General features: G+C 41.6%; 1 protein-coding gene across 2 annotated transcripts in view; it reads left to right on the top strand.

The window, feature by feature from the left end:
- Positions 1 to 21,473, top strand: part of TXNRD3 (thioredoxin reductase 3) — a 36,819-nt gene that overhangs the window by 2,460 nt on the left and 12,886 nt on the right. For both annotated transcript variants that reach the window (XM_035106482.2, XM_060271400.1), the window contains exons 2-12: positions 5,436 to 5,496; positions 9,657 to 9,766; positions 10,590 to 10,709; positions 12,790 to 12,862; positions 15,591 to 15,710; positions 16,844 to 16,986; positions 17,940 to 18,055; positions 18,144 to 18,369; positions 18,569 to 18,661; positions 19,402 to 19,478; positions 20,435 to 20,591. In XM_035106482.2, coding sequence (XP_034962373.1) covers positions 5,436 to 5,496; positions 9,657 to 9,766; positions 10,590 to 10,709; positions 12,790 to 12,862; positions 15,591 to 15,710; positions 16,844 to 16,986; positions 17,940 to 18,055; positions 18,144 to 18,369; positions 18,569 to 18,661; positions 19,402 to 19,478; positions 20,435 to 20,591 — 1,296 coding nt within the window. The remainder of the gene's footprint in view (positions 1 to 5,435; positions 5,497 to 9,656; positions 9,767 to 10,589; positions 10,710 to 12,789; positions 12,863 to 15,590; positions 15,711 to 16,843; positions 16,987 to 17,939; positions 18,056 to 18,143; positions 18,370 to 18,568; positions 18,662 to 19,401; positions 19,479 to 20,434; positions 20,592 to 21,473) is intronic.

The following is a 21,473-nucleotide window of genomic DNA, read 5'->3' as shown; positions in this document are numbered from 1 at the left end:
AGTACATTAAAGGCGCAAGCGAACAATAGAGTGAGAAGGTAAATAAAGATGTCTGACTTGTTGAGATTAGGAGACTATGTTGCTCTTTAGATACATAGTACTTTTTTAAAAAGATGGTGATTGTTTCTTCATGCAGCATTATTTGGCTAACCATATAATAGAATTAAATATTATGTTTTCCCCCACTGTCAGTTGTAAGTTACAGTAAGCTGTTTTTCAATGTGTAAGGAAAAGACACAAAAATAAAAAGTATTGAACCCAACAGACAATTACTTGGTTGGTTAGTTCAAAGGAGAGAATTTCAATCCCTCCCTTGTTAGGGTTTAACAATGTAAAATGTGTCATTTATAATTAGCGTATAATGCATTGTACTGCTTGGTATATTTATGAAAGGTTGTATTTAACATCACAATAAGAAGGCATCATGAGCAACAGTTCTCTCCCATCCCCTCCTATTCCTGAGCATTCATGAGAAGCTTCTCTGTGGGGTTTGGGGGAACCTACCAAACATTATGGGCTGTGTCTTATGATGCTGTAGTGCAAGGGGGAAATAGCCTACTGCTGAGATCTTTGGGCGAGTGTTGCAGTATTCCTTTGCCTGATTTGGGGTGATTTCACCTCCCGTTGTAACCTTGTTAAGACACAGCCCACAGTGTTGGGCAAGTTTTTCCCCCTGATCCTGCTGGGGAGGGGGTATGGGCGGGGAGGAAAAGATTGGTTGCATAAGGTCCTTTCCACTCTTGTGGTGTTGGATGCAACTTGAAAGTCACAGAGCAGGCATCCCCAAACTGCGGCCCTCCAGATGTTTTGGCCTCTAACTCCCATGACCCCTAGCTAACAGGACCAGTGGTCAGGGATGATGGGAATTGTAGTCCAAAACATCTGGAGGGCCGAAGTTTGGGGATGCCTGCCACAGAGCAATTATTTCAAATTTTTCTCTGATGTATCTTTTTAGTGGAGCTTACACTCAGATGAGTGTGCATTAGATCACAGTCTCAGAAGTAGAAATGCCTTAGTTCTTTACATTTGTGAATATATGTACAGTCGTACTTTAGTTTTCAAACGCCTTGGGAGTCGAACGTTTTGGCTCCTGAACGATCAAAAACTGGAAGTGATTGTTCTGGTTTTTGAACGTTCGTTGGAATCCAAATGTCCAATGCAGCTTCCGCAGCTTCCAATTGGCTGCAAGAGCTTCCTGCAGTCAATCAGAAACCGCACCTTGGTTCCTGGACGTTTTGGAAGTCGAGCGGACTTCCGGAATGGATTCCATTCGACTTCCAAGGTACGTCTGTAATACTAGAGATAACTGTAGATTGCTACATGCGGTATGCTTGGTTCTAGTGTTTCCAGGTAGCACATAGATCACCTGAAAAAAGCAAGGAGCCATTCAGAAGCCACCAAGACCCTGTTTTCTTGCTTGCATATAGACAGCAGCAAGGTGCAGAAGTGCATCTTGGATTTGAGTGTTGTATGTAATAGTATTCACAGGAATTATCATTCTCTAATGATATAGACTGTCATACACAAAAATATTCACATGTAAAACATTTTGAGTAAATCCTTGGCCTTTCATTTCACTCATCCCAAATGATAATAAATATTCCACACTCTAACCACCTGAGCTATCCAGAGGAGTTGTTTTCAGTGTTCCTCAAAGCATTTTTCCATTTGGAAAAAAAAAGTGAAGAGAAGTCTTCAGGGGACAGTTCCGAATATTTTTGCAAGGTTTTTATCAATGCAGTGATACAGGTTTTCTGGAAAACATTAAATTAAAAACTTTCCCCATTACCCTAAATTGATTGGCTTATGATAAGCAAAACCAAATGCAATTTAAGCATGTTATTATTTTTATATGCTGTTTAAAATCTGTCAGAATTTTTAGTGGCCAAAATTACAGTGCAGTCCTATGAATCTCTGCTCAAAAGTTACTGCCATCTAAAAGTGTATAGGATTGCGGGCTAATGTCATTGGGAGTTTATGCATTCATTTTAAAATATGTTTTGTTGAAATACTTATGTTTTAAAACATAATTCAATAGCATGCACTTGTTACAATTTTAAGAAAAAACAAAGTCGCAGAAAAATGGCACAATTTTAGCAGGAACAAAGAGCTCTAGAGATAGTTATTTCCTAGGTATAGAAGCCACAGCTTTGCATACACAGGGTCATGGGTTCAAATGTCAGCATCACCAGCTGGGAAAGATCCTTGGAGACATGCTGCCAGTTGGTGTAGACCAGGCACCCCCAAACTGCGGCCCTTCAGATGTTTTCGCCTACAACTCCCATGATCCCTAGCTAACAGGACCAGTGGTCAGGGATGATGGAAATTATAGTCCAAAACATCTGGAGGGCCGAAGTTTGGGTATGCCTGATGTAGACAATACTGAGCTAGATGGACCTAGTGGTCTGATTCATTATAAGGTGGTTTCCTCTAGTGTGTGGCTGGCTGCTTTGAATCCAGGGAGTTGGCCTTTCTATCCCTTTTTTACATTCTCTGTAGTAGTATAGCCCAGACCTGCAGAGCTTCATGTCGTAACCATTTGGCAGATTCCCTCATAGGCTAGTCATCTTGGATGATAAGTACTGGTGAATTGGATGTGGCTTAGAGGTCATTGCTGGCTGCTGGTTCTAATTATGGGTGCTTGTTAGTTTTAACTTCTGCTGTTGGTTACGGCTTCTGCCACTTTTTAAGTTCTGTTATAGGTAAAGATATAAAATACCTTTGAATGTTAGGGGTGGAACATTCCCCCCGCCCCAAAACTGATGTCGGAGTGAGACAGGTAGATACATGGCTGGATTGACTGCTTACATGGCATATTCCTGCAGAAAGCAGGTTTGAACTCCCTGCCCATCAGCTGATGGGTGTGGAGTTCAATTCTGCTTAGTTTTGCTGTGCAGCGAGTTCCCCACAAGGAACTCATTGGCACAGCTGATCTTCGCAGAAAATGAGATTGAAGTCCCCACCCGTAAGCTGATGCTCAGAGAGTTGAATCCTGCTTTGTTTGGGTGCACAAGTGAACTTACTTGTGCAACCTATCCCTGCAGAAAGCAGGATTGAACTCCTTGCCTATCAGCTGAACACACACACACCTGTCAAAGTTGAGCCGTGGGAGGTGGGGATCTAGCCTCCTAGGCCATAAAGCTTCTCCACTCCTGGTGTAGACAATATTGACCTAATCAGTTAAGACAGCTTCCTCTACTACATCTGTGAAGCCAAAAGGTCAGATAGAATTATTGCAATAAACGTATATGAATTATGACAGAGTTTCTCTACAGAAAACATACACATATACTGGGTGAAGCCCAGTATGGGTCATACTTGAAGTAGGCACATTGAAATCAATGGACTAGTGCTAGAATTTTATCTTTAATGCACAAACCGCTTATTCTAATCACTGTAGCACGTTCTTGTTTTCTGAGGTTGTAATAAACAGGCAAATACACAATCACAAATAGTCTGGAAACTTGAGTTTTGTGAAAGGATTGTCGCATATGCCCATCACATTCAACAGCAATTTTTTAGCATGCCTGTAGGATGCCTGCCTGGCACCTTCGTTGCATATCTTTAGGCAACAGGCAAAAATGTACCGGTATCTCCATAACCAGGCCTTTGGCTGATTTGACATTCTGTGGCCTTTTAAATGTGTTTGTGGGAGGGGAGTTATTGGTTTGCTTTGGTTTATTTTATGTTTATTTTATGTTATTTTGTGTTCTCATTTTGTATTTTTATGTTGTAAACTGCCCTGCGGTATTTGGATAAAGAGTTGTATACAAATTTAATGAATAAAATAAAAATAATAGTGCATGAATATAAATATGTGCGCAAGAATGCATATAATTAGTATCCAAGTCAGCATGATTTATGTTACAAAATCATAATTGGCTTATAAAGTAGCAGTCATGGGAGCCTGCTAATTAGCTTCACAGCAGTTTTTAATGTAGGTGAACTGGTTTAGAAAAACAAAAAGCAGATCAGATGCCAAGAATTGTTCTGGAAAGTAGAGTATCACACCAGACTCTCTTAAATACAGTAGTACTGTTCATTTAAACTACCACAGTAGCTGCTTCTGTTGAATATTACACTAGCAATATTTATATTAAATTATCATTTTATGACAGAGGAAATAATTCAAGGGTAAAATAAGCACTTGGCAAATGTTCCTATGCAGTTTTTCCTTAATATTGGGCCTGCAGCTTGTGGCCCAGAAATTATGGCTTTGTTGAAGGGAGGACTTGTTTCCATCCGCTTGGTGCCTTATTTCACCCTTGTTAACATCCTTAAAATGGTTAAGAAGAAATAAGAAGCAGGAATTGCTTATTACTAAGGCTAAGCCTTGATAATACCTTCACCATCACTCCAGCATTTGCAATTGCCTCATAATGTTGATCAGGTTATGCCACTAAGTGTAGCACTAGTCATTTAGGCACCTAACCAGTTCCATTTTACATTGCACAGTTTCATCAGCCTAGTGGGTTGATGAGAATAAAGCAGGTTGATGAGAATAAAGCACTTGGTATAACACAGATGTACAGTGGTACCTCAGGTTACAAACGCTTCGGGTTACAAACTCCGCTAACCCGGAAGTAGTACCTCGGGTTGCAAACTTTGCCCCAGGATGAGAACACAGATTGCACACCGGCGGCGCGGTGGCAGCGGGAGGCCTCACTAGCGAAAGCGCACCTCCAGTTAAGAACGGTTTCAGGTTAAGAATGGACCTCTGGAACTAATTCAGTTCATAATCCGAGGTACCACTGTATTCTTAATAAAATATCTTACAAAGAGATAACCAGTAGATTTAAATTATCTAGCTTTCTGCCTCCATAAATTGCTTTCACTTGATGAGTGGCATTAATGGGGGAAAAATATCTGCTACAAAATAGTATTTTTTCTCTTGGAGAATATGTATATATTTTTAATAATATATTAAAAATATTCCCACAAAAGGTCTGTCTTACAACCAGCTTTGTAAGAGGTTTGTGACATTTAACTTCCCAATCTTATAAAGGCCTACACATAAGAAATTCCCATTCAGTTCAGTGGTGCTTTCTATGAAGCAGGTGGGTATGGGATTGCAATGCTATCCAGCCCCACAGAGGTGGTGGGAAATGGGTTAGGATAGCACATAGTGATCGCTCTGCTAGTGGAGAGGAGCATTTCTGGTGGGAAGGCTATGCCCTCACCAAAGGAAAACTGCTCTTGGCGGTTCTTTCAGGACAGGATGCCAGTGGCTTTGTGTGCTTTTAAATTATATAAAATAAAACTAGCAATCTTCCGTATAATGTATCATAAACGGTTATAGCCAACACTTGTTGATTACCTACAGATGCACTCTATAATTTCATAAGAGAAAAAAGCACTATTATTCAAAGAGAAATAAAGGTTCAATTTTTATGCCTTTCCCTGGTCTCACTTAAAAACAAAATATTTTTTTGCAGGTGAAAGATCTCTTTCAATCTTTGGCAATAGAATACAGTGTTCTGGAACTTGACAAGATTGGTAAGTAAAATTGACTTGCTATTTCATTGTTGATAACCATAGATACATTACACACCATTTTACTGAATAAAGGCGTCCTTTCAGTCTGTATGAAAGAAAACAACTCCCAAAATGTATTTTTTTGGCAAGTTACTTAATTTTGAATTTTAAGTAAATTAGTTTTGTGTTGGGAAGTAAAATTTTGTCTTTTTTTGGAATTTTGAAGGACTGTGTCTGCTCTGTTCTTATGAAGCTGTTTCTGTTGCAAATGTAAATGTACACTCCTTTATTTCAAATATTGTCTGTTGTATTGGTTACTGACATATTAATGATTGACATATCTAACCTTCAGAAATAAAGTTACTGAATCATTGGCAAGAATTCTAGTACCAGTTATAATCTGAGTTTATTGTTGAGCCCAGGCATTCTGAGATTGATAGTGCTAATTCTGATCCATCCTGGGGAATTGTTTCAGAAGTTCCTGCTCTTTCTTATTTCTTTCATCTATTTTGTACTGCATTGGCTTAGTTTGGAGTGAATGTTTTGGCTTTTTAAAGCATGGTTGTATGCTTGCTTACTCAGTAAAATCCACCGTTCATTGGGGCTTTCACCTAGATAATGTTATCTTTGTAAAATTGATTGCACAGAGCTCTCAGGCAGATTCAAAGGTAACCCACAGGTAAGATGAGAACTTGCTTAATTCTTTTTACCAATACAGTCGTACCTCGGGTTACGACCACCTCGGTTTGCGAACAGTTCGGGTTACGAACTGCGCAAACCCGGAAGTGTTTTCGCCGCGCATGCGCGAAAATCGCGCTTTGCGCATGCGCAAAATGGCGGCGCCCATCGCGCTCGGTTTGCGAACTATTCGGGTTGCGAACTGCGATCCGGAACGGATCGCGTTCGTAACCCGAGGTATTACTGTATAAGATGACCAAATTACAGTCATACCTCGGTTTAAGTACACCTCGGTTTGAGTATTTTCAATTTAAGTACTCCGTGGACCTGTCTGGAACAGATTAATCCATTTTCCATTACTTTCAATGGGAAAGTTTGCTTCAGGTTAAGTACGCTTCAGGTTAAGTACAGACTTCCGGAACCAATTGTGTTTGTAAACCGAGATACCACTGTAAATGTTTTCCCATCACCTCTTTTGTGTGCTGCATGATCTGGACCAATACAGCAACATGATGCTAATTTTGGATTCTTTTAGTTTAATCAGTGTGTCAGGTGCCAAAACATTAAATGAATAGTTTGGTTTGATGCACATTCTGCTTCACTTTTCTCTGCATACCGTGTTTCCCCTTTTTTAAGACACCGTCTTACAACTTTTTTCCCTCAAAAAAACACACGGTGGCTTATTTTCAGGGGATGTCTTTTTTTTTTTTTTAAAGTGCCGGTACAACTGGGTCCCACTGGCTCAGGACGCTTGGCGCTCTCTTCCGTGTGCATTTTCTGCCTCTTCTATTCTCTCCGTTTCCCCTCCTCCCCACCGTCATGTCGGTGTAGGTGGGACTGCACTGGTCGCAGTCGAAGCACTCGCGGTTGGGTGGGAGCACTGGGAGGCTGCTCATCTCCCTCAGCAGCTTTAGGTGCTTCTCCTCCTGCTTCGGCTTCGCGCTCGCCACCATGGCTTCAAAGGCAGCGGCGGCCGTGTGTGTGTGTGCACGCAGAGGAATAGAGGCTGCTCCCCGGGCTCTCTCTCGCTGGCCGGGGAATGAGGAGGGAGGCTGGGACCTGTCCCGCTCCGAGAAGCTAGTGAGGGAAGCGCGAGGGGGACGAGGCTTGGGCGTGCGCAACCCCAACTGACGGACCGACGGAAGGAAGGGAAGGGAGGGGGGAAAGGAGCGGCGTCAGCTGAATGACGAGCCGAAGAGGAACCTGCGCGGCACCTTTTCTCTGTGGGGGGGGGGGTTAGACACGATCACAAACAGAGAGAGACAGACACGCACACAGGGGGGGGGAGAGAGAAAGACGCACGAGGAGAGAGAGAGAGAGAGAGAGAGAGAGAGAGAGAGAGACGCGCACAGAGAGAAAGAGACTGACACCCACACAGAGAGAGAGAGCGGTGCTGCTTCGCGCTTTGTCAGCGCTGCAGCCGCCGCCGCTTCCGAGCGCCAACCCGACCTGGCAGGCTTCCTCCTCCTGCCACGGCCGGCATTGCAGGAGCTCGGTCCTGCTGGCTTGTGCCCTTGGTGCTCTGTGCGGCACTGCTGCGCGCTTTATTGGCGCTGCAGCAGCCGCCGCCGCTTCCGGGCACCGACCCAACCTGGCAGGCTTCCTCCTCCTGTTGCGGCCGCCGTGCTGGGTCCCGCTAGTTGGCTGGGGCGCTCGGTGGTCTTGCTCTGCACGTCGCGGAAGTATGGCTTATTTTCGGGGTATGACTTACATTTCTCAAACGATTAAAAACCCTGCCATGCCTTACTTTTTGACTACGTATTAAAAAGGGGGAAACACGGTATATATTGTCAGCAAGTTAAAAGAAAGCTATAGTAATAGTAAAATACAAAACTTTTTTAGATACAACCAATTAACAAAGTAACTGCTGCCTTCATAGGTTTGTTTTTGTTTGTTTTTGTTTTGAACATTCATTTGTTTTGTTGATATCTCATTTGTCAGCTTCATTGGAGCCTCAATCTAGGTCAAAAGGCAGACTAGACTAGAACATTAAAAACGGGTACATTTGGAAGAAAGGGCTGGTGTTGTTTTGAATATGTATTCAGTTTTAATATGCATTGAAGTTGAAAAGGCAGGCTGAGGAAACAAGTGAGTTCTTGTCTCTTATATGAAACCCTCATACAATAATTGAACACGAGGTTTAGTTAAATCCTTTTGAACTATATCACTGTATCCTAAGGCTTACAATTCTACAGAGACATAATTTTATGAGTTTATAATTGAGACTGATCTTGTGTTTGAATTACGACTTGAAGTACAAAAAGGATTCTACTTAGGCCCAGTTTGCTCTAAAATTGCATCATAGCTAAAAAAAAGCCATGGTCTAACATGAATGAGCAACATGCTTGGAGCTCACTTATTAAATTGTACCCACCCTGCTTTAGAAAACATATTGGAGGCTGGTTTTATGCCCCTGCCACCAACCCAACTGAGTGCTCTTTTGCGTGTATCGTTAAGCAAGTCTGCAGTATATTTCTTCCTAGCTTTGGAAAGAGAGAAGCAAGGGGGTGTCATTTCAGCAGTGTGCATCAACACTACTCATTTGTGATAAATCCTGGTTTATATTAAATGTGGTGTTATGTTACATGTGAACCAGGCCTTAATGATGCAACGTTAAGGCTTTGAGGTTGTGAGGATCTAAAGGTGGTTTCACCACCCATCTAGCACACTGCTGGGCTTGTGCTGGCAGGTTGGAGGAGTGCTCTTGTGCCTCTCCATCTACTTTATGGAGATTAAAAAACAACAACTTCCCCCTCCATTGGAAACAGTGTGAGTGGAAGAATAGGAAGAGATTTAGACCAGTTTGTGAGCTGGTCTAAATCTCTCTGCATTTGGGGGACATACTGGAGCACTGGGATAGTTTTGGATCCAAGGCACTCTGTCTTCGGTTAAGCCACAGCCACGAAAAAGGGGGAGGGGAAAATTTGACATCGGAGCTCACAATCTGATGTCAGGGAGGAAGATCTGATGACAGATCCCCTTCTCTACCACTACAGCATCTTCCATAGCCATGTTGCAGCCAATGTTGGGCCAAACCATTGGCTAAGGCCAAAAGGTGGGCATCCTCCCAGGGGCCATAGATTGCTACCTCAGTTTAATAGGTCTTGCCCTCTGCACAGTGCTTTGTAGATTGATCAGTTTATTTATTTCTCAGCATTTCATACTGTACTGGAATATTAGATTTTGGATTTAGAGAATTTCCAGGTTCCTATTAGATTCATGATGTTAAATCACTTCTTTCATGTAAACTGCCCAGAATGAATGAATGAATGAATGAATGAATGAATGAATGAATGAATGAATGAATAATTGTATCTGCAATCTGCTGCATTGCTGGAACTGAGGCACACTGATCAATCTTATATAGTTAGCAAAGACCGGTAAACTGCAAAGCATAATTTATGAAGTGCCACTTTTATCATAGCTGGAGGAATAGTGTCTTGCAATGCATAGATCTTTGCAGAGTTGTAGGTTTAAATTCTTCCCTCCCTCTTCTCTCTTAGATGAGGGACCCAGCATTCAAGAGGTGTTGCTAGAATTGACAGGTCAGAGGACTGTTCCTAATGTATTTGTAAATGGAACTCATGTGGGTGGATGTGATCAAACTTTCCAGGTAATCTCGCTCTTCCTCCTCTTGGCATGAAAATGAATTGTTATGAGATAATGATTATGCTTTTGTAGTCAGCGTCTCCAAACTGTCACTTGTGCTATCTTGTTATACAATACATAAAGTTTGGAATTCATAAAGTTGCAACTATCCTTTGTATCAGGCTTGGGAACTAGATGCAGAAGTAAGAAGCAAGCAGCCACCCTGTTTTATATGGGTTCTTTTTATCAGGAGGACTTCAGGTTACATTATTGATATCTACATTTCCTAGTAGTGCTCTTTCATTGTTGTTGTTGTTGGTTTTTTAGATGTGCAGCCAGAAACTATGTATGTTTTCTTTTGCCTTCTATGCTCTTTCCCAATAAAGAGTGTATAGAATTGTGGTACTAGCTTTAAGTTTTCTTAAAGGTCAGGCAAGTGCTGGGATGCAGAAGGGTTTCCTTATCAGGACAGCTGATGAGTAAATGAGTAAAACAGCCCCTGATCTTAAAACATCTGTACTTCTATGGGTTTGTATCCAACAGTTGTACTGCTCACAGAAGGCTCTTGGATTTAGTGGAGGATTCAGTGAATGGAATGGGGAGGGATGTGTTTTTGGCTGAGTTCCCCTTACTTCTGAGACACCCCATGGCAAGGTAACCCTCTGGAGTAGAATGGAAGGTGGTGCAGGGCACTACAGGAAAAGGTAGAATTTGTGGAAAGTTGCCTCCTGCTCCTGCTAGATTAAAGAGCTGTCCATTTCTAGGAAGAGAGCATTGGATATAACTTTGTTGTAATATTAACAAAGTATTCTGTATTCTGATTTCTGTATCTTGTGTCCTTTTTACAGGCTTACCATAGTGGCTTATTGCAGAAGCTTTTAGGGGATGGGAAAGGTGAAGAGATGGAAACCTACGATTATGACCTAATTGTTATTGGTGGTGGTTCCGGTGGGCTTTCATGTTCTAAGGTATGAACTCTACAAACAGGTTCCAAGCATATAATGTGATTTCATATTTTCCAACCTACTCCTTACATTTTTAAAAATCTCATTCACAATATAGTTACCTCAGCAGCATTCCATAGGTATCTGAGTGGAACCACAGTTCAAACAGCTTGCCTAAATCTTTTGACCCTGCAGCAAAAGGGCTAAAGAAACCTGGCTGGATGTGTGGATGTGGGTGGTGATGTTTCTCTGAAGTTGCATTCTTCAAAACAAAGCGGATTAAGTTTCATTGAATTAAGTGGACTTTACTTCTGAGCAAGCATGCATAGGATTGTGCTATCAAGACTATTATGTTATCTCAGAGCAGCCAAGAAAAAGGGGGTGTTTGTATATAACAGCAATAGAAAACCTGTGACCTTCCAGATGTTCTTAGAATCCCAACTTTCATCAGCTGCCACCAGTGTGGTCAGTGAGTCAAGGATGATGGAAGTGGCAGGGCAACAGCATCTGGAGGGCCACAGGATCTAAGTTAGCTTTACATCCAAGTTAGCTTTACATCCACGTTAGCTTTAAATAGACCCTGGGTCTAATTACTACGAAATAGCTCTTGAGGATCTTGTCACCTGCTTCTTAAGAAATGGATTGCTAGGTTTTGTTTTGTGTTCGAGAACAGTTGTTCCCAAACATTTCTCCTTGTGGATGACTTGAAAATGGCTGATTCTCTTGGCATACCACTTAATGATTTTCTGCCTTGGGGAGAGATATTGCTATTGTGATAATTTAATAAATAAATAAATAAATAAATAAAGTAAAATGCACTGTACAAGATACCATGTGAGTTTTAATTGTGTTTTTATTGCTTCTTTTATTTCTTATATTGTAATTTATTGTACAGTCGTACCTCGGGTTACGACCACCTCGGTTTGCGAACAGTTCGGGTTACGAACTGCGCAACCCCGGAAGTGTTTTCGCCGCGCGCGCGCGATCGTGCAATTTGCGCATGCGCAAAGCGCGAAAATCGCGCTTTGCGCATGCGCAAAATGGCGGCGCCCATCGCGCTCGGTTTGCGAACTATTCGGGTTACGAACTGCGATCCGGAACAGATCGCGTTCGTAACCCGAGGTATTACTGTATTATAATTTAAATTCCATAGAATTTAAATTGTTAAACAATAAAATATAATACAGGAAATAAAAGAGGTAATAAAAATACAATTAACAATCAAAATACGTATTTAGTGTGCCACAGACCACCTAGATGAAGCTTGTGGATCACTGATGGTTGTTCAGTAGTAAACTGGTTTGAGAATTAAACCATTCATAACGCATGCCATATGTTTAAGTTTAACACCCCTTCTTCTCTTGGAGAAGGAAAAGGATAATAAGTGACAGAAGTCTCTTTCACCTGTATATCATGATACTACCATGTTTCCCCGAAAATAAGACACTGTCTTATATTTATTTTTCCTCAAGAAGACACACTATGGCTTATTTTCAGGGGATGTCTTATTTTTTAATCACGTGTCCAGCCTCACCTCTTCTTGGCGCCCTCCAGAACTGCGCCTGTCACTATGGCTTATTTTATGGGCATGGCTTATTTTCAGGGAAAGAGGGCACAACACACCTATTGTACATATTTAGCCAGTGGCAACTTCTCTTTCACATTTTGCATTATCCTCAGTTTGAACATGGAATGTATGGGAAATCTTTGCATTCTACAGAGAGTGCCGGGGGGCATAGGTGAGAGTCCTAGGAATAAAACTGCTTAGAAAATAACCCTAATGTGGTAGAACAAACCAAGATTTAAATCAACTGTGAGAGGTGAAAAAAGAAGTGTTTCATGTAGGGTGTGTCTATGTGTGGGAGAAGTAAGGACATATAGCTAAGAATGCTAGTGTGAATTATGTGCTAAATTGCTGTGTTGAAGAAACATGAATAACACTGCATTTCAACCAGTGGCTGTTCTCTTCCTTGTCACAAATGGTAACTTTTCTGTTCCTTAGGGCATAACTGTTTTCACGAATGTGAACTGTTAAACTGCACCTAAAAAGGGACAGTCTTCTATATCTGCATAGGTCTGATGTTCATTTGTTTGTTATTTACAGGAAGCTGCCTCCTTAGGAAAGAAGGTCATGGTTCTAGACTACGTTGTACCAACACCTCTGGGTACAACATGGGGTAAGTAGTGATTTGAATAGATTTCAGTGATGCTACTTGGTCAGCCGCCTAACATGCTGGGGGTTGTTCATTCATTAGTGTCTGTTTTGCTGTGTGCTCTTGAGCATAACATATAGTCAATGTGATGGCTTTCTCATTTCAGCTTTCTTCAAATCCTCAGCAAACCTCTCTTTAGATCTGTGTCCTACAAAAAGTATTATTTGGCTAACGTTTTTGTTAGTATGGGAGGACTTGAATATTTCTCATCAAAGAAACTCTTAAACATATGCAACACAAAATTGGAACCATGGCCATGATGTTCCTGTTACATAAGCACATACTGATCTTGTGACTGTGGCATTGGCTTCCTCGTTTAAGGTTACGGCGGCAGAATAATGACTTTAACAGAGTCAGAGTGCAGTATAGCATAGAACAAAATGTCTGGCCTATAAACCTGTTTCTCCAACTTTGATTCTCCTTCAGTGTATTCTAATGACATCATGTGTTTAAAAGACTTGATATGATTAACTCCATGAGTATACAGTGGTACCTCTACTTACGAACGGAGCTCCGTCCGCCATCTTGGATGCAGTTTAGATAGGATTTTTCCTACTTACGAATTTTTAGATAGGGTTGCTTCGACTTACGAATTTTTTCTCCCAATGCATTCCTATGGGATTCAACCTACATTTTTTTTTTACTTACAAATGTGTGTTCGGAACGCATTCGTAAGTAGAGGTACCACTGTATTGCCAGTCAGTCAGTTGGTTCCAGACATGCAAATGGGAGGGCCTCTAATCCAATGGAGGTTGCTGCTGGAGGGAAGTAACTTTTGCCAATCCCTCTTTCCTTACCTGCAGCTCACAGTCTTCCACAGTGTTCCAAATGAACTCCCAATCCTCCAGAGCAGCTGTAGGTGGGAGAAGGAATGGGGGGCTAATTTCTGCTCCAGTCGTGGTTGGTCTGATCCAGCCCAACAACTAGTAGCAGAGATGTTGAAGGTTTGTTGTAGAAATGTTGACTAGTTCTTATTCTGTAAGGTTATCTGAAGCTTCACTGTAAGCCCTGGAAGTTCACTACTACTGGCAGTTTCACAAATAGCTCAGAGGGCTTGTGCAATCCCCTGGTGGCATGACAGGATTCCTTGCCAAAGTTGATTGTATCTGAGATATGCTTAATGTACACTCTTTGTTTCTGATATTATTGGGATAGAATTAAACCTTTCAACAGCCATTCAACCACTGGATTTTATGGACTCCTAGTGATGAGTGTCCATGTAAGTTTGCAATTCATATTTAAATCTTCCTGGTGTATAACCTGCATGGTTATGCACCATCTAAGATCTTTGGATGTGTATTTCGTAGCTTCTTCCTTTCCCACAGGCATGTGTTGCTCCCCACCATGTACACATGCTGTATATGGAATCGGAAAATTTAGTCTTTTTTAGTTTGCTAAAGCCATTTCTGCTAGTGTGAGGCTTGTTAGTAAAACATTCCATTGCATTTCACTTTCAATTTGTATACTGCCTTTCTATGTTACTATACACAAGGTTTGCAGCAACAGAACATACAACAAAGAACTCAACACATTATAGTAATCTGATCCAATTCAGAAAGTCACAATAAAACATAACTTTAAAATGTAACTACTTATATCAAATAATTTCATATTCAGTAATCAATATCAAGTGCCTCCTGTTTCTCTTCTGTCTGTGAAAGGATACGCAGAACAGGGCAAAGGCAGGAAGCCTAAATATGTGAAGCTGTGTCAGTTGTCAAGTCTTAACCACCTTTAATACTGCAGCTGGAACTTTGGTGAGGTTGGGGAAGAGGGCTCACCAACATTGCCCTTTCATTGCTGCCAGCCTCTTGTGTAGGATATAAGAGGAAGCTGGCTGTGAATAATCAAGCCTGGTGAGAAGAGTCACTCCCTCTGAACTTAATTTAAGCCAGACTGCCGAGGTTTGGAGTGCAGTCAAAACCAGCAGCTAGAGCTTTATTTATTGTGTGTTACCTTCCCCCCCCTTTGTTCTTACATATTTAAGCCTAGATTATTAGTTTTGCAATAATGAATTGAATCAATGTTTGATGGGTTGTTTATTTCAGTGTTTCTCAACCACTGTTCCGCGGCACACTAGTGTGCCGCGAGACGCTGGCTGGTGTGCCGCGACGTGCGGCAACGAGAAGGGCGATTTGCATTGTCATGTGCCTGGCGGCCGCCAATAAACAACAATGACCCGCCAGAAAGCAATATTTCTCCTCCTCTTTCCCAAAGCTCAGTGCAAACGAGCCTGGCGGCCGCCAATACACAGCACTTACCCGCCGGAAAGCAATATTTGGCAAGTGTTTCTTACAGTCATAATTATAATATAGGGCGGCACAGAGTTAAAATTTTTAACTTTTTTAATGGTGGTGTGCCTCGTGATTTTTTTCACGGAACAAGTGTGCCGTGGCCCAAAAAAGGTTGAGAAACACCGGTTTATTTTGTCCTATTTGACACATTTTGTAAACTGGAAGACATTTGTTGCAAGCAGCTTTGGGCATAGCTCCATTTGAAAGTAGGCATATAAATAAATAAACTTGATCAATAATAAATGTTGCTCGGCATGCAGTAAGGGTTTGTGTTGTTGACCATGTATGTAAGGTATTTAAGATACGGCAGCAGTTCTGTGCATCATAATAGTAGGTCTTACTTAATACAGTACAGTTAATGAGAAGTTTCTTAATTAAATATACACTTTGCATTTCAGGACTTGGCGGCACTTGTGTAAATGTTGGCTGCATTCCTAAGAAGCTGATGCATCAGGCAGCCCTGTTGGGTCAGGCACTGCGAGATTCAAGGAAGTTTGGCTGGGAGTATGATCAGCAAGGTTTGTAAGAAAGCAAATAATGTATTTTTTTGCGGGGGGGGGGGGGGAGAGCAACAGGTGCATTTTTATCTTTGGGACCAAAGCCCTGAAACTGGTGTACTGTAATGTTAACTAGGCTACTAGCATGTGCTAGTGAAGGAATGTAAGGAATTTAGGGTGCTGCTTTCTCCCCCCCCCTTTCAGTAGGCTATTTAATGGCAACAAGTGATTGTTTAACATAAACATGTGCTTGTCTTCTTTATACATCAGTATTTGGAATCCTAGAGAGTCACTTGTCACTATCTTTTCAAAAGTTGAAAAAATATATAAAAAAATTGTTCCAGTAGCACCTTAGAGACCAACTAAGTTTGTCATTGGTATGAGCTTTCGTGTGCATGCATACTTCTTCAGATTAAGAAGTGTGCATGCACAAGAAAGCTCATACCAATAACAAACTTATTGGTCTCTAAGGTGCTACTGGACGGAATTTTTGTTTCTACTACGCCAGACCAACACGGCTACCTACCTGTTTTCAAAAGTTGTTGGTGTACGCAAATTTTATTGCAACTACTGTCTGTGTATTTATCTGCAAATATTGAAACGCGAGACCTATGAGATCATTGTGAGTACAGTACCTGCATTTGTTTCAGTGGGGTAATGCAGCCCAATCCTGCTATCTGCTCGCTATATGAAAATTCACTTATCTGCATTTAAAGACTTCTGCCCAAGCCTCACTATATGCTCCACAGAGTCACATATATGAACATCTGGCTTCCTTATTTCCTTGTTTTTTGTGCTGTGCTGGTTGGTGGCAGCCATTTTCAGGCAGAAACCATGGGGTAGGGGGAGCAAGATCAGACTAATCAGAGTAGGAACAGTCAGCCAAATTTGTTTGTTTGTTTGTTTACTTTCTCTCTTTCTTGTTGATTGGCTGCAGCGATTTCAGGAAGAAACCATGGAATGGAGGGGGGGAGGAGAGTGAGCAAATCTCACATTGGAAGTGTTCTCATAAGAAATAATGGAAATTGTGGACTCATTATGCAAATGTGTGACTAATGATTTCATGGGAAGGCATTGTGTTCATTAAGCAGCATATGCATGTATTGATTTCATTGATGGGATCTGATAAATTAATTTTTGTATGAACATTTTAGTTAAACACAACTGGGAGACCATGGTAGAAGCAATTCAAAATTATATAGGATCATTGAACTGGGGATATCGGGTCGCCTTGCGTGATAAGTCTGTGACATACCTCAATGCCTATGGAGAATTTGTTGGACCACACAAGATTAAGGTACCTGCAGAACATTGTCATTGTTGACATTTGATCTATTCAGAAGTGTTGCTTATATAATCATTACTGTGTGTGAACAAAATAAAAAAATTCCTTCCAGTAGCACCTTAGAGACCAATGAAGTTTGTCATTGGTATGAGCTTTCGTGTGCATGCACACTTCTTCAGATACCAATACGCACACGAAAGCTCAAACCAATGACAAACTTCATTGGTCTCTAAGGTGCTACTGGAAGGATTTTTTTTATTTTGTTTTGACTACGTCAGACCAACACGGCTACCTACCAGTAACTGTGTATGAACAAGTTAAAGTGATAGATTAGGAAAAGCAATGCTGTTTAACCTATTTTGTTTCAGTTGCAACTGTATGGTCTTGTACAGGCATCCCCAAACTGCGGCCCTCCAGATGTTTTGGCCTACAACTCCCATGATCCCTAGCTAACAGGACCAGTGGTCGGGGAAGATGGGAGTTGTAGTCCAAAACATCTGGAGGGCCGAAGTTTGGGGATGCCTGGTCTTGTACAACATCGAACACCTCAAAAGGTATTACACAAATGACATAATGGATAGATGATTAGCCACAAATGAAGTTGCTCTGCTGAATAAGTTTTTTCCTAAATACTGAATTAATTAAACTAGGGCAGATATTTTGCTCTGTGAAAAGAGGCAGTTGAGAAACAATAACTTCAGTTTGTACTAAGTTGTAATTGCAAATTTAATTCAATACTGTAACTACATGAAGATTATTTTAATTTTAGTGTTAATTATTCACAAGTAAAACAACATAAAAATCTGCATGATGTAATACTGTATTGGTTGATAGATTATTCAGATCAGTGTGTCTTACTGCCTTGTAAGTAATTCTTGGTAAAGTAATTTGCTGGAAATATCTTGGGGGAAATGCACTGCTGTGTGGAAGAATACCAGTTCTAAAACTTTATTTCTGTTGACTAGGCAACCAACAGAAAAGGTCAAGAAACTTACTGCACAGCTCAGACATATGTTATAGCCACAGGAGAAAGACCTCGATATCTAGGTATCCCAGGAGACAAAGAGTACTGTATTACAAGGTGAGCTTGAATTAAATGATTGCTTTTCGGTAGATTAAAAGGGCTTCTCAGTATTTAAACATTAGTGCTAATACTGTTTCATTTTCAGCGATGATCTCTTCTCTCTGCCCTACTGCCCTGGAAAGACTTTGGTTGTGGGAGCTTCTTACGTAGCATTGGAATGTGCCGGATTTCTTGCTGGACTTGGTTTGGATGTCACAGTTATGGTACGCTCTATCCTTCTTCGTGGCTTTGATCAAGAAATGGCAGAGAGAGCAGGAGCCTATATGGAAACCCATGGTGTAAAATTCATCAAGAAGTTTGTTCCTGTTGAGGCAAGTATCTCCCCTGGTTACATCAGATAGGAAAACGCTGAGGTTTGAAATCCTTTTGTGCAGCTTTGAGCAATATGGCATATGTGTAAACACTGTTGAGGGGGGTTTGCCCTGCAAAGGCTAATGAAGTGAACATTGTAATAAAACAGTATTATGTGGGTTGAGATAAAATTCCTAAGTTTATGACTGTTCCATGCAGGTTGTAAAGTTGGAGGAAGGCATGCCTGGAAAACTGAAAGTGATTGCAAAATCCACTGAAGGAATACAAATGATTGAAGGAGAATACAACACTGTAAGTGCTCTGCGCTTGTGATTTTTGTTTTGTTTTGTTTAAATTTATTATTGTGGTGGGGAGGTTGGTAAGTTAGTTGTTCTTAACTTGGCACTGCTGACATACTTAGGCCAGAATTTAGCAGTAACTGCTGCTGCACAGCCTGGTGCAGCACTCTAACCCTAGCACTTTTGCAACAAAGTTCATTACTGGATTGCTCCCTTTTGCTGTCTGTCTAGGTTCAGTCATAGAGTTGGCCAGATGGTAGCATGTCATGAGCATGTTGGAATCTAGTTTTATACCCTGAATAGTTTTTGAACTCCTTTTTAAACCACATGTGGGGAACCTTGGGCCTAGGAGCCAAATGTGGCCCTCAAGGCCTTATCAGTGTGGCCATTGGGTACTATTTCCATGCCACACCCCTCACCACCCTTGTGTCACCCCCTCCTTGTGTGTGTTTATGCCTGGTTCGAATATGTCCTTGAACTCGATAACTGCTCTTGTTTGCCCCAATGAAGGATGGAGAGGGGTGTCAGTGTGTAAAGTAGCTCTGTCCAATTGCTCTGTCGACTTTTGCCTCTGGCCCCACACTCCACTGGCATGTAGCCACCTGTAATTGCCTAGAAGGCAGTGCCACCCTTGAACTGGAAAAACAACAACCCCCCACCCCTGGTTTAAACCAAATAGTGCTGCTTGGATTACATGAGAGACTTTTCAGTACAGGACCACCAAAACAACATACATGATTCTTTTTTGTGCAGGTTTTGATAGCTGTGGGCCGTGATGCTTGTACTAAAAATATTGGCTTGGACAAAATTGGTGTGGCAGTTAATGCAAAGTAAGTATTCCAACTCTTTAATTAATCTTGGTACATACTGACATTTGTTTAGAAATCAGCTTTGGTCTTTTAACAGACTTCCTAGAACATCTACTTTCAGAAGTCTATTCTAAATTATCAACTAGAACCCATGAGCTCTTAAGGGTGAAACTAGGTATCTTAAGCATGCTGACAAAATTAGTTTAAAACTAGCACTTTATGCTTATAAATTCCTGCATTTTACTATTACCAGTTGTTAAGTTGCAAATCCATCTGTAGAGCATGAGAATCTTAATCTCGGGGTCGTGGGTTCAAACCCCACATTAAGCAAAAAGATTCCTGCATTGTAGAGGGTTGAACTATATGATCATCATTGTCCCTTCCAACTCTACAATTCTAGGAAAACCTGCTTAATTTTTCAGTTTTGAAACTTAACTACAGCAGTCTTTATTTATTTTAAATTAGTATGAAGCCAAGCAAGAGAGTCCACTTCCCATTAAATTAGTTTAATTTGTTTTATAGCTTAACACCTAGAGAAGCATCTGATATTATTATATTAAGGATTAAACGTCATATAGCCCAATGAGTATGGCTGTTGGAATCTGCTCATTGTAGAGATTGATCTGGCCTGACAAGTATGAAAAGTTGTGTGGTACTAGATGTTAATTTTCTTCAATATAGTGCTAACCAACTAGTATTCTGATGTCTGTCTTTACATATAGTAATGTCCAAGGCCGCATGAGCAGATTTCCCTTTGCTCTCTTTCCCGTGTCATCCTAAATCTGCTCCAGAGGGTCCCCAAGCGCTCTGGAGCAGATTGGTTTTGGGGGGGGGGTGTTGCCGCAGGAGAGAGAAGAGGAAGTTGTTCCCTGAGTGGATTGACTTAGTTGGATGTCTCTCATTATTAAGTGTTATCAAGTGTAATCAAATCGTAGCACTATGTCAGTGTTAACTTTCCCCCCCTTCCATGTAACAAGGAATGGCAAAATACCTGCAAACGACGAAGAACAAACCAGTGTGCCTTATGTCTATGCTATTGGAGATGTTTTGGAAGGAAAGCCAGAACTTACACCAGTTGCCATACAGGCAGGCAAGCTGTTAGCTCGCAGACTTTTTGGAGGGAGTAATATAAAGGTAAACGTGCGATTTCTTATGGTTATTACTAATTGCATGTTCAGACAAATAGTTTTTTGAAATAATCTTCTGGTATGGTTAAGATGCTTGGAATTGGTTTATACTTAAAGCTATTCCATGTTAGTGTCACCACTTTTAAGTAATTTCTGGTCAAGCCTATGCACCATATCAGTTGCTAATACCGTGTTTCTCCAAAAATAAGACACCGTCTTATATTTACCGTGTTTCTCACATTTTAAGATGTGCCTATAAAATAAGCCATGGCACGATTTTCATGCTTTGAAAAAATATAAGACATACCCCGAAAATAAGCCATAGTGCTACCGTAAGTGCAGTTCTGGAGGGCCTCGCCAAAATACCCAGCAGCGCGCGCCGCATGGAGCCCCGAGCCAGCGGGACCCAGCAATGTCCGCAGCGCGCGCCATGTGGAGCCCCAAGCCAGCGGGACCCAGCTGAAGCGCCGACAAAGCCTCAATCGTCCTGTGCTGGGAAACGTTGTGGCTGTGGGGTGGTGGAGGTTACTCTGGCTACCCGGCACTGCTCCTTTCACCCTCCGCTGTTCGTGGCGTGCAACAGCAGCAAACTGGAAGGACCAAGCAGTGCCTCGTGGTCTGCAGAAACGCTCACACAGTGCAGGATTGTTTTCCAATTATCTCGGGACAGTCGCTCCACGTGGAGCCATAACTTGCCTTTCTCTTTCACCATGTAGCGCCAGCGATTATTCCCCTCCTCCCTTTCTGCCCTCTCTCTCTCCCCTCCTCCCTTCCTTTCCCCTTGGCACGGGACCCGCTGAAGCGCCGACAAAGCTCCTGGCAGCGCTGCGCAGAGCGCCCCGAGCCGCAGCAGGAGTGGGTGGGGGTAACAGAAGTCGGAAGTGGTGTG

The sequence above is a fragment of the Zootoca vivipara genome, chromosome 2 (assembly GCF_963506605.1).
Source record: "Zootoca vivipara chromosome 2, rZooViv1.1, whole genome shotgun sequence".
Taxonomy (NCBI): Eukaryota; Metazoa; Chordata; class Lepidosauria; order Squamata; family Lacertidae; genus Zootoca; species Zootoca vivipara.
Note: the sequence above shows the minus strand (reverse complement) of the source record. Positions and strands in the feature narration are given on the sequence as shown.